The 13222-nt window shown below is 35.6% G+C and overlaps 1 protein-coding gene across 1 annotated transcript in view; it reads right to left on the bottom strand.

Moving 5' to 3' along the window:
* Positions 1–13222, bottom strand: part of LOC150079255 (calmodulin-binding transcription activator 1-like) — a 927385-nt gene that overhangs the window by 192780 nt on the left and 721383 nt on the right. The window contains exon 14 of the mRNA XM_090383006.1: positions 8138–8343. Coding sequence (XP_090239132.1) covers positions 8138–8343 — 206 coding nt within the window. The remainder of the gene's footprint in view (positions 1–8137; positions 8344–13222) is intronic.

A 13222-nucleotide genomic window follows, 5' to 3' on the forward strand; every position in this document is an offset into this window, starting at 1 on the left:
CAGTTCATAGGAGATAATCTGGAGACACTGAGAAAGAAAGGTTAGTCAATCAAACAAGCTCTTAAGTTACAACTAGCAGAGTCGCTGGAAATAATCTGATTATTTCTAGAGTGGAGAAATTGATATATTTCCTGCAGCACTGACATCATATATTTTCTCGGAACAAAGACCCCCTGGCTCTATTTGAAGAGAATTGCAGTATTTCACTACGTTGTTTGAGAATAATATATTTAAATATCTGATGTTTAAAAGTCTGCTTCTAAACTGGTTCCTCTCTCTCTCCTTATAGGATCATAAAACACAATATAGTTTACTGCATCCATCCGTTCGAAAATTTGTTGTTGCAATGCAACCCCAGGGACTAACATCAGGTGAGTATGGGCTAGGCACACGCAGGGTCCCGAGCTGGATATCATCATTCTTCTTTTTCTTGGTGATTCTATTCTATTTCTCTCTCTCTCTACCGGAGTAATTCAGAAAAAAATTTTTTTGGCTTATGCAGCATAAGCCTCAGCCTTCCTTGCACCATATGGCTAATGATAATAATGTTTGTTTCCTCAAGGCTACAATATATTTCCAAGGTGAAATATTTTGGTGAGAATCAGATCACGCCTGTGGAATGATTAGACAAATTATGGAACCTAGTTTTCCTCCAAAGGTGTGTAAATATAAATGGATGGCTTTATGGAGCATAGTAACGAATAAGAAAGATAATTTTTGTATGATAATGTTTTGGAATAAGGAAGGAACAGTTCCATGAAACTGCCATTGTAGGAAACAAGGAGTTGTCCAAAATATCAATATAAAAGACATGGCATCGAGGATTTCTGGTGACAAATCGTTTCAGCTGGAACTACTACTACTAGAATTAACACATTTGCTTTCATCCGCTTCACTTCTTTGGTGCAAAGATGCATAAGAGTAGGTAGCTTTCCAGAGTTTATTCACCAAACTGAAATTTCATTGTCAATTCTGATCACAGGATCTCACAACCATCATTCCACAGGAACTCTTTCCATTGCTCGAAATTCCCCGAAATGGCCAGCAGTACACCAATCCAAACAGTGTTTAGTGTTTGTTGGTTGACTGGAAGACTGTTCTCCCACATGAGTTTGTATGATATAAAATAAACAAGCATGTATTTCTGTGTGTAGTGAATCGTGTTTTGTTTTGTTTTTTTTTTATCTAATTAAGCCATGTATTGTAATGTTGAGTGAAATTTTTAAAAATGAAAACTTTTAATGTAAAATCAACAAACACTGCTTTTTTCTGTGCATAAAGATGAGCCTACTGTGCAGTCTTGGTAATTTTTTAATTTAATCGAGAGAGAGAGATGGTGTAGAGAATTAACAGAAAGTGAAATCAACATCAATGAACTTGTTCTTGAAAATGAAGACTTATTTACTTTTTTTTTTTTTTTTTTTACTAATATGGCCTTAATTTTTTTTCCCACCATATCGCAAATATTATTACTAGAATGGTATTCGTTGCTTGAACAAACTTCCATCTGTCGCTGTGGAAGTTGATAGCTTCATTAAATTCAAGGAGGAACTGGCAAGCTTTTAGAGATGAATGGATGTGTGAAATTGTTTTTTTTTTTTTTTGGCTGATGCTACATAAGCTCATATGCTTGCTTTCTTGCATTACATGCCTCTACTACTACTACTATAATAACAAATTTACGCATGACTCATGTCTGGTTCTCCTCCCTGCTCTTCTTCACTTGTGATATGTTTTTGGAGAGGCCTAGGTTCAAATCCCGTATGAGCCTAGGAATTCTTAAAAGCTCCTTTAAGTGGGAATGTAGCTATCCAATCTCAGGTGGAGGATAGAAGGTTCCCTCCATTATTTATTACTGGTTTTTCAGTCAGTACGACATAAAATTCGGCTCACGAGAGCACACTTGTATAGACATAATATGTGATAAAAGATCGCATTTAGTGCCATATGAATTGACACGCCTTAGTGCAGTGTAGCTGATGCATCAAGGAATTCCTAACAACTGACCATCTCTTTTAAGTTGTAAAAATTTAAGAGTACATTTAAAGTAACATATGTTTAATCATTTATTTAAAAAAATGAAGTAATGTATTCTAAATGATCTTTATTGTAAGGAAGAACAAAGTTCACTAGCCATTTCCATTGGGGTAGGCTACCCCACCCCTCCCCTCCCCAAATTGCAGTGCACGGAATATGATATCCTGACACCTTTGTTGCCTCGGCACTTATTGGACAACAATTCAACCTGAACTCTCAATTTATACCACTTATTCCATCCCTTACTCGTAATTATTCAGTTGATAATCTCAAATCAAATTAACCCCAGGGGTTAACATCTGGTGAGTATGTGCTTGGCAAACCCAGGGTCCTGAGCTGGATATCATTCTTCTCTTCTCTTGGTGATTCCCTTCTATTTCTGACTCTTGTTTTCTCTCTCTCTCTCTCTCTCTCAGGGTAATTCAGAATTTTTATTTTTTTCTGACTGGTGCAGCATAAGCCTCAGGCTTCCTTGCACCATATAGCTAATAATAATAATATAGAAAAATACGAAATAAGAAATTAATCACCAGGTAATAGCCAACAGATGTCTTGCAACGTATGCATGACCGGATTTAAACTTGTTTTGGTCCTAAGTTATAACATGTGTGAATCCCTTCTCTCTTATAGTTCACTGACAATATTAAAAAAGGATTTTTTTTAAGATGTACAAGGCTCCTTGTAATATGAGGCCCTAAGCTGTAGCTTGTTTAGCTTATGTGTAAATCTGGCCCCGCCTCCAGTGATCCAGATGTTGTGCACATGTACAAATTGGAGTGATGGAAATACTGTTTGTAGAAAATCTGGTACCCATTTAAACATACACACATGACATGTGCACGCGAGGATGTTGTAGTCAGTCTTATTTGATTTTCCAACTGTACTTTGTGATAGTCATTTTATGTTTTCTTTAAAAAGTTGCAATAAAATTGCAGTTAATAAAAGTTTGTTTTTATTTCTTTTAATAGTTTGCTCTCTCTCCCAAAATAATTGCTCCAGCACCATATAAGGATCATTCCCCCAATCAGTTTGGGAAACCTATGGTATAGTTTTGAGAATACGAGTTAATATCCAAGACTGGATTTACAAAAAAAAATTAAAAAAAAATAAAAATAAATAAAAAAAGGTTCTTGTTTATACTCTGGCATGACCACCAGATCAGTGGAGTTTATAATAATTCATCAATACAAACATCAATCATATTTAGCAATCAAGGGCTTGAACCCCAGTCCACTCAAAGAGTGTGTTCTACTAGCACTCTCACCCATGCCCACTCGGCTATGTCAGGCCCCTTAAGCTAAACAAGTTACAGCTTAGGGCCTTGCATCACATGGGGCTTTGCTCCATCTTAAAAAATCGTTTTTTAATATTGTCACATGTAAACTGTAAGAGAGAAGGGCCTCATATATATTATAGCTTAGGGCCACAACAAGTTTAAATCTGGCTCTGGGCACAGCATTGAACTCTGTGGGACTCTCCTAATAACAATGGCCTATGAAAAGCAGTGTCCATTCATATCCAGTCTCTGTCTTCTCCACTCAACCATCCCTTTATCCATAATACTAACCTGCCCTTAATGCCACAGTGCGCTAATTTATGGCAGTCTCTACCTGAACTTTCCGAAATCCAAGTATATGATATCAAAATTGTTTTTTTGCCTCCAAATCCTTTGTTACTGCACATTGTATACAATTGATTGGTCAGATAACTGCACTCCTGTCTAGATGGTTCTGCATTACTTCTATATTTTCTCTGGAATAGAAATTAAGCTAACTGGTCTGTATTTATTCATGTTACTTGGTGATCCTCCTTTGTAAATTGGGGATGCATTTACACATCTCCAGTCTACAGTGACCTTTCCCAAATTCAAAGATGCTCTCTTAATTATAGCTATGGGTTTGGTTACTTGTTTTGCTGTCTCCCTTAATATAATAGATAGATCTCAACCACCCCAGGTGCCTTTTGTATGATTAACTTAAACATTTCCCATCCACTTTCTTCTCTATTATACCAAAATCATTTATCTAGCCTAAATAATAGGCTAGATAAATAAATAGTAGAGTTTAATAAATGTCTGGCTTTCACACTTCCCCAGAGAATTTATGTGTGAATGTTGATGCAAAATTTCAAAATACCTATTTGGTTTGTCAGGAACATGAGTAGGATTGCCAACAGTTAAACCATTGATATAAAGTGGACATAGATACAAATTTTTAGAACAAATTCTAAATGCTTCCCATATAGAATTTGTTGTTGATAAAAATCCTTCCCTTCTTTTATCTGCATCTTCATAATGCAGGAAGAATCCTTGCTGATAATCACATGAGTATTGCTCTCTTTTTGCCTCTCTAACACGCTGCTGTAGAAAACAGTCATTCAATAAATCTACAAAAGTCTTGCTTGTGTGTGTGTGTGACCAACCCACCAGTATACTTTTGCATTGTACTCATCACAGCCATTAAGCCTATAACACGTACCTATTCTCATTTTTGTTTTTCCAGTGCTTATGTTAAAACAAACTGACTCAACATTGCACTAGTCACCAATGTCAACTCAATGCACTGCCTTAGATTTTGTGCTTCTTAACTAAGAGCAAGAGCACAACCCTGCTGTCCTATCTGTCTTTCCCGTACATATATTATCCCACGGGCTCACATCTTGTGAGTTTGGGCTTGGCACACCCAGGATCCTGAGCTGGATATCATTGTCCTTCTCTTTCTTGGCGATTCCCTTCTACTTCTCTCAATCTCAATCTCTCTCTCTCCTCTCTCTCTCTCTCTCTCTCTCCCCCCACAGGGTAACTCGGGGAATTTTTTTTTTTTTGGTTGGTGCAGCATAAGCCTCAGGCTTCCTAGCACCATATAGCTAATAATAATAATACTGTACTCCTCATATTCAAATTTAGCATCACTTATGTCTGAGTGACCTTGTGTTGATATCTCGACAATGTCTGTATCTGATGATTTAATCAGTACTTGAAATTCAAATTTATTTACGGTGCTCCTAGCATTAGTGTACGTATAAGTATACATGCACGTGCTCTTATTCTTAGTTACTATAACCCAACTGTATTTACTTGTTCCATAATGACCTACAGCTGGCCTTGAATTCCCCAGTACTTTGCCTTCTGGGCTGCTGCATGTTCTGATACAAGTAGTGGGAGAATCACTTTCACCTCTGCCTTGATTATTGTATTAATCTATTATTCTCTCTCTCTAATTCCCCCATCCCCAAAGCTAGCAGTTTTCTGATCTGCCTAGCACTAACTTGATAGCATGAGAAAATATTTTTGTACATTTTGATTGGTAAGCTGAATTGATCGATAAGGCTCTCATGTACTTCCTCCTATCATGTCTAGTAACATTGAAGACACTTTCAAATTTAACCCTAACTAAATTTTTTCTCAGCACTGCTCTGTAATTGATAGAATCAACCAACAACTGCACTAAATGATTGGACATTTGATTCATTTTACTTAATCTGCAATGATAACAATCTTTCTGTCTTTTCCAGACTGAATAACCTTGTACAATGTACCCTTCTCGGTGGCGCCTCCGTAGCCAGGTGGGCAGGAGCAGCAGTGCGTAGCACACGCTTCTTGATTAGACCGGGTTCGAGTCCATGCCCACCAAATACGGAGGATGTGGAAAGGTCAGGGAATGACCACCGCATATCCCCGGAGCAATATGGCCTTAGTTGCTAATGCTCCTAAAAACCAAATAACAAACAAACAAGTACCCTTCTCGAACTTACCAGTGTTGCACTTTTAAAACTGTTTTAGTAAAATAATAAGAGGAGTTTACCTCAATAAAGTACGTAGAACACTTCCGTATGATACCCTCCAGAAATTAAAACGGAAAAACCGAAAAAATCGACAACTTACCGGTACATTAGAGTAAAATATAAATAATTAAATAATCAATTTAACACAATTCAAATCAATTTAAAACAATTAAAATTCAAATTAACGCAATTAAAAGAATCTAACAAAAATATTCAAAACGATTTTCCTTCCTGAAGCTGACAACACTTTTAGACCGTATGTCGTGATCACAGGAATGAAAATTACCGAATCAGGTTAAACCTGAAACTTAAATAGTGATTATTTGTCTTCGCGCATGCGCGAAAAGGTCCACGCATCGGAGATCAAATATGGCCGCCGAAAATTAACAGAATTCTCGTGTAATTTAATTTCAATGGTTTCTGCAATTAATAGTCGCGTATAATTATGTTGAACATTAAGTATTTTGGCCTCGCTAAATAAAAAAGTATGTTTTTCGTTAATGGCACGAAAGGCTAATTCTGACGCTGCTGAACGAGAAGCACGAACTGAGGTTTCATGTTGATTTACACGAATATTAAGAGAAAATCGTGTCGAACCTTGGTAAGATGAGTCGCAATCACCGCAAGAAATGTTGTATACCAGATCATTAATTTGTGTTGCGAACGAAGAAAGAACCGAGCGATTGTTCAGTATAGTGTGTAACTTCCGTATTGGCCTAGCTACAATTTTAAATTCTGTATCTTTAAAGAATCTGTTAAGCTGTTTGTGCCACTGTTCAACATAATTTTTGATATTATCAATTTTTGATATTTTGATATTACTATTGTTGATTGGTGTAGTATTTTGTATCCTATCATTAGCCTGTACCCTAATTCGGTTTATTGTGGTAATGGAATAACCCCTGTTTAAGAACTGCTAGTTAATATTTGTATTTCTGAGTACAAAGCAGATTCCGTCGTCGAATATTTATAGGCATTTAGAAATTGATTAAAGATAATCGATCTTTTGTAGGTGAATGGGTGATAGCTATTATAATGTAGAAGCATACCGGTGTTTGTAGGTTTTCGATAGATGCTAAATTGACTTTGTATCCACCAAGCCATTCAAAAAATCTCCCATAATTGTGTGTATCGATTGTTTACTACTGGAGAGACAGGAAGTGAATGAAATAGTCAATAAGAGTTTAAAAATTAATTAGATAGTATGAATCAGAGCTGTAATACTCAATATGTTCAGTACAGAATATATCTAAAACTGTTTTAGATATATTCTGCATTTTCACAAATGGTATGCACAGTTACTTCATGAAGATTCATTGCATGCACAATGTCAACAGTATGCTCTTCCTTTCCTAAATACTTCTAAAAAGTGTCACGAATTCTATCTAAATCAATAAGACCATCATAATTTAATAGATATTTATGTACACTTACTATTGTATTCTGCTTTACTTCATTCCAACTTGCTGCACAGTTATAAATAGCACATTTTTTGTTACAAAAAATTCACTTTCATTTTAACTTCCAAAGATTTTTTTCTTTTGACTTTGCAATGTAGTTGCTGTTTGATTGTGACTGAAAACATTCCCCCCACCATTCCAGTTGTGGTGCTTAAGTGCTAGTCTACAGCAATTTTATGCTATCTGTACTGTAACTATTAATGCAAACTTGGCATGCAGTCTCATGATACATTCAATTACAACTATCAACGTTTCTGTACTTGCTTTCTCACAGTAATTGAAATGGCACTAGCTGGTTGGTAAATACGTGTTCATTTCAAAATAATTTCACAAATCCTGTAAAGATTTATATTAAAAGCATGGGAAAGTGTGCACGTGTAAAAGCATATTCAATAATTTGTTGGAAAAGGAGCACAGTTTTACAAACATGGATATACTGATATTATGGGATGAGTTGTTTCTTTGGGGATTTTTGTTTGTAAAAGCATATTTAATAATTTGTTGGAAAAGGAGCACAGTTTTACAAACATGGATATACTGATATTATGGGATGAGTTGTTTCTTTGGGGTAGGAGTGGTGGAGGTGATTTCTTAAGTTTCCAGGAAAAAGACTCTTGTTAGCAGAAAGATTTTTGTTTCCAGAAAGTTGTGTTAAAAATGGGGATTTCCTCGTGTTCAGTTTGAAACAAAATATTTCACATTGAAACAAAATCGTGTTATACAAATTTTCATTATGCAGGGATTACCTGTATTTATACCAAACATGTAAACAATTACATATTTTCTACTTACAATTGCACTGAATAGAATATAAATATATGATGAAATAGTTATTTATTTTAAATATTTGCAGGTACCTTCTAAGCAATGGAGATGTTTGGACTCCTTTTGTCTGTTGGGCCTGTTCCAGTTTATTAATCTCTTCTGCCAACTCAGTGTGGCCTCTTTCTTTTGCAGTAGTTAGAGAAGTTTGACCTTGAATATTCCCCACTTTCACTGCAGCTCTATTCCACTGATATAACAAAAGTGCTACTTCCTTATGGCCTCTTGCACAGGCCCATGTCTAATAAAGATATGAATAATATTTTAAACAACATTTCATCTTGCACAAATATTTAAGCAAACATTACGCTTTAACATATGTAAAATCTAAATACAGTAGGATCCTAGTCAAGCAAAATTTTTTCACTTTTATCTTTCTTCCTAATTTTACACAAAGAAATTGACACATTTCATATTTATATGCAAGACAGAAGATTTTTTAGTTTAGATAAATGAAGTGGAATCATGAAAATAAATCATGATTCCACATCACATGAACGAAACAAAGAAGTGAAAAATTCGCCCATGTAACTTCAGTATGATACCAACCAAACTGATACAATGTATAAAACTTTACTGTAAACAAAAACTACAAATTCATCACTACATAAAATTACAACAAATAAAAATTTATGTAATAGTAAAATTGTAGATATTTTATTATTTTTAATGCATCACATTAGTGTGGTTGGTGTTATACAGAAATGGCATAGATAACCCAGTTTCCTCAGCTTTTCTTAAACCTAATTTTCTCTAAATTTCTTAAATCTATTTTCTCTAAATTTCTTTGCACATGGTAGAACTTGAACTACTTCAGACTATGTGGGGGGGGGGTAGTCGAAATTACAGAATATAATTATGTAATTATTTTCAAGGCACAGTCCATAATAAAAGAAGTAAATTTAATCTAGTAAATAATAATAATTTTGATGGTATTAGGACACAAATATGAAAAATAAAAGTTTACAAAAATGTGTACATTTAAACAAAATGAAATACAAAGTTTAAATCAAAAATGAACATGAAATGTTTTTTAATAATTTTTAATTAGTGGCAGACAAAAAAACTGCATCACTTATGAATTTTGCAAATAATGTGTTTTGCACTGCATTGTGGGTTGCAGAAATGTTTGAAATGCATTTGTTAATGGGATATATAGCTCTGTGAATGAAATCCAATAAAAATACTCCACCTGATATATCTAATTGCCATAAATATCTTCCCAAAGGGTAAAATGCACAATTAATGGAAATATGAGAAATCATGCAAATGGCAATCGTGACAACCAAACATACATTTTATTGCATTTACGTGTACAAACTGAAATGACAAGTTAATCTAATAGTATTATGTACTGTAAATCAGCCAAATAAGTCCTCAATATTTTTTTGTTCCTCCTTGAGCTGCAATTACAGCCTTGCAACGATCTGGCATAGAGTTAATCAACTTCTGGATATACGGTTGCCCAATTTCTCTTACAATGCTCTCCTGCAGCTGAATCTTACTTGTTGGCTTCTTCTGAGCAATTTTAGAAGATATTTTCAATAGGGTTCAAATCTGCACTGTTGCCAGGCCAGTCCAACACTGTAATGCCAGCATTTCTGATGTATGACTGCACCTTAAGGGAGAAAAACGAGGGAGAACATTTGTGTATGTTTTAAGCCTTGTGAGACAAGAAGACAAACTCATCATTAAATCTAAATAGCATAAAACTTACCAATTTTGCTGTGTGGCAAGGTACTGAGTCCTGTTGAAAAATGCAGTTTTGGACGTCTGTGTGGTGATCCCAAATAATGGGTTCAGGCACTCCAAGATAGCAATGTAGGTTTCTGCATTCACTGTTCTTTAATAAACTTAATTTGTCTCACCCATTTTGCTTGTTATGCATCCCCAGATCATCTGACTGGCAGGGAACTTTACAGTTGGTGTTATGCAGTCAGAATGGCATGCCTCCGATTTTCGTCCTCTGACTTATCACTTCCCATCTGAGCCATGCAGGTTGAATTTTGATTTATCAGAAAAGATGACAGTGTCCCACTGCTCTTTTGTTCATGAAACATGCATTGTGGCCCAAGCAAGTCATTTCTTCCTCATTTGTTGAGTCAACAAAGGCTTCTTCTTGTGCCAATAGGCATGCAAACACATTCTGAAAGCCATCTTTGGATAGTTCGTGCACTTGTTGCAACGCTAGAGGCCATCTAAAAGTCCAGTTTTAGATCAGGAGCACTATCATGGCAATTACGAAGGCACAGCCATTTCAAATATCGATCTTGGGACAGCGTAGTCACTCTCTCTTATGGCCTGATCCAGGTCTTCTCTTCTCTTCACATCACCAGTTTCATGCTTTAATTTCAGCACTTGGGATACTGTTGACTGGTGGCAGCCTATTTTATCAGCGATAGCATGGGTAGACAGCCCTTCCTGGTATGGAGCAACAGCTACACTTTTTTTTCTTGGTGTCAACTGAATATATGGAGCCATGCTTACACTTCTGAAAAACAGGATACTAATTAGCGTGTATAAACTTCCAACACCATATTTATAGAAACGGCTGATGCAATACCCTGCAATTACTGTCTGAGGCAATATCTTTGGTTTGCAACAAACAAAATGACTGTAATCAAACAATATCTTATACGTTTCACTAAAAAAAGTTACTTATTTTTAAGGTGATGCAGTTTTTTTTGTCAGCCACTGTATGTTAATGTTAATAGTGTACAAGTTAGTGCAATTGCATCATTTCTGTACATAGCCAACTGAGAATAAGTGATAATAGCCTTCTCCTATGGTGAAGTGTTACTTATTTGAGATAATGCAATATCATGGCAACTCATTGTGAAGGTATTCACATATGAGATATACTTAATGATGCCAATTTATAACTACTTAAGTAGTTGGCTACGTACAGAAATGATGCAATTGCACTAACTTGTATGCTTGTTAATTCCCTATGTAACCTGAGGCTTCAGCCCTAAACTATTCTGTTAATGTTAATACAGTAGAACCCGGATAAGAAATTCCCGCATAAGAAGTTTTCCCCCTCTACTGGGTTGGGTTTCTTAAATCCCAGTTTCATAATACATATAATACATATTATATGCATTATGAAATTGGGATTTAATACATGAATGTATTATGAAATTGAGAAAATAATACATATTGTAATGTATTATTTTCCTGCGTAAGAAGTTTCCCAGGTAAAAAGTTTTCCCGCATAAAAAGTTCATGATAAAGAATACACAGTGTATTATTTTAATGACACTTTCCCACTTACTACATTTTTTTAAATATATAAATACATTATTTTTATATTTAAATCTTAACGCGTCAACCATGTGAAGCGTTTGTTCTCACAGTTCTGATTTACATAGTGGATTGTTGCTCTGTTTTATTGCAATTGTGACCTTTTAATTAAGGTATGTTGAAAGCAGAACTTATAATACTGTACTTCATTTATTTCTGTAGATTACCATTAGTATTTTTGGTAATTCTTTATGAAATATGGTTTAGTTTACAAAGTAATTTGTGGAGAATCTTCTAGTGTGAATATGTTAGCAGTTGATGAGTGGAGGAAAAGAAAACTACATGTTTTGATCAAACAATATAGAAAGTGTAATATTTTTAATGTTGATGAATTAGGACTCTTTTATAGCCTACTTATGCATTCAAAGGACAGAATTGCCAAGGTGGCAAGGTGCATTATAGCCTTAGTCGCTGATGCGCCAATAAAACCAAAAACAATCAACCGGCCATGGTGGTAAACTGAGTAAGCAGAGAATTACAGTGCTAGTGGGGTCTAATATGAATGGCTCAGAGATAGTAGCAGCAGCATGTGATGCAAGAAAGCAAGCTTATGTAGCATCAGCCAAAAAAAAAAAAAAAAAAAATTTCACACATCCATTCCCTCTAAACATTTGTCCAGTTCCTCTTTGAATTTATTTACGCTATCAACTTCCACAACAACAGATGGAAGTCTGTTCCAGCAATCAACTATGCACTGGCTAAAGGCAAATCTATTCTACAACTGTGTTTCCTCAATTTGAATTTATGCCTCCTCAGGTTCGTAATCTGAGTAAGAGGAAGAATCCCATCAGAACTGAGCCTGCTCAAATGATTCAAGGCTTTCTGTAGATTACACCTCAATCAGATCACCTCACAGGTGCCTAGTCTCCAGATGTTGCAATTTGCAGAATTTAAGCCTTTCTTGGTAATAGGACCCCTTCGTTCCCCTCACCAATCTTGTTGCCCTTCTCTGTACTTGCTCAAGCAACTCTGCATCCTCTGTGAAATGAGGCCTCCAGACCTGTATGCAATATTCAAGGCATGGCGTGACCATTGCCTTAAACAAAGGGATAATCACCTCCTTTTCCCTACTATCAAAATTCCTGCATATCATTGACAACACCCCATGACCTGCTCTGGCCGCCTGTCTGCACTGCTCAGAAAATTTCATATCTGACTGCACAATTAGTCCCAGGTCTTTTTCATTTTCTACCACCCTAGTGTAAATTTTCTACCACTTGAACAACTACCATTGCTTGTGATATGAAAACCCAAGAAACCACATTGTTTCAAGAATTTGAAAACACTTCCATGTAAATAGAGGAACAATAAAACAGCATGGATACCCTGTGCTATTTTTGATGAGTATTTAAGAGCTCTAGATTCAAAGATGGCAAGAGAGAATAGAAAAATTCTTTTATTTGTAGATAATTGCTCTGCTCATCAGAAAAAAAAAATGAGCACTTAGACAATGTCCATGTGGAGTACTTTCCTGGGGATTCCTCGTCAGTTCTGCAGCCAAAATTTTAAAGATGCATTTTTGTAAGTACCTTGTACATAAATTGCTTACCCTTGTAAAACAATGGAAAAACTGAAAAGTTCAAAATTTTCTATGTTAGTTGCGATGCATTATTTAGCATTAGCATTAGTAGAGGGAAATGATGCAAGAAAGCAAGCTTATGCAGCATCAGCCAAAAAAAACCCAACTTCCACTTCACCCATCCATTCGTTCGAAATACCTGTCCAGTTGAGCCTTAAATTTATTTAGGCTATCAACTTCCACAACAAGGGATGGAAGTCTGTTCCACCAACCAACTACCTGCTGGCTAAAGGCAAAT

This window comes from Mastigoproctus giganteus, chromosome 10 (genome assembly GCF_048544385.1).
Source record: "Mastigoproctus giganteus isolate SK-2022 chromosome 10, ASM4854438v1, whole genome shotgun sequence".
Lineage (NCBI taxonomy): Eukaryota > Metazoa > Arthropoda > Arachnida > Uropygi > Thelyphonidae > Mastigoproctus > Mastigoproctus giganteus.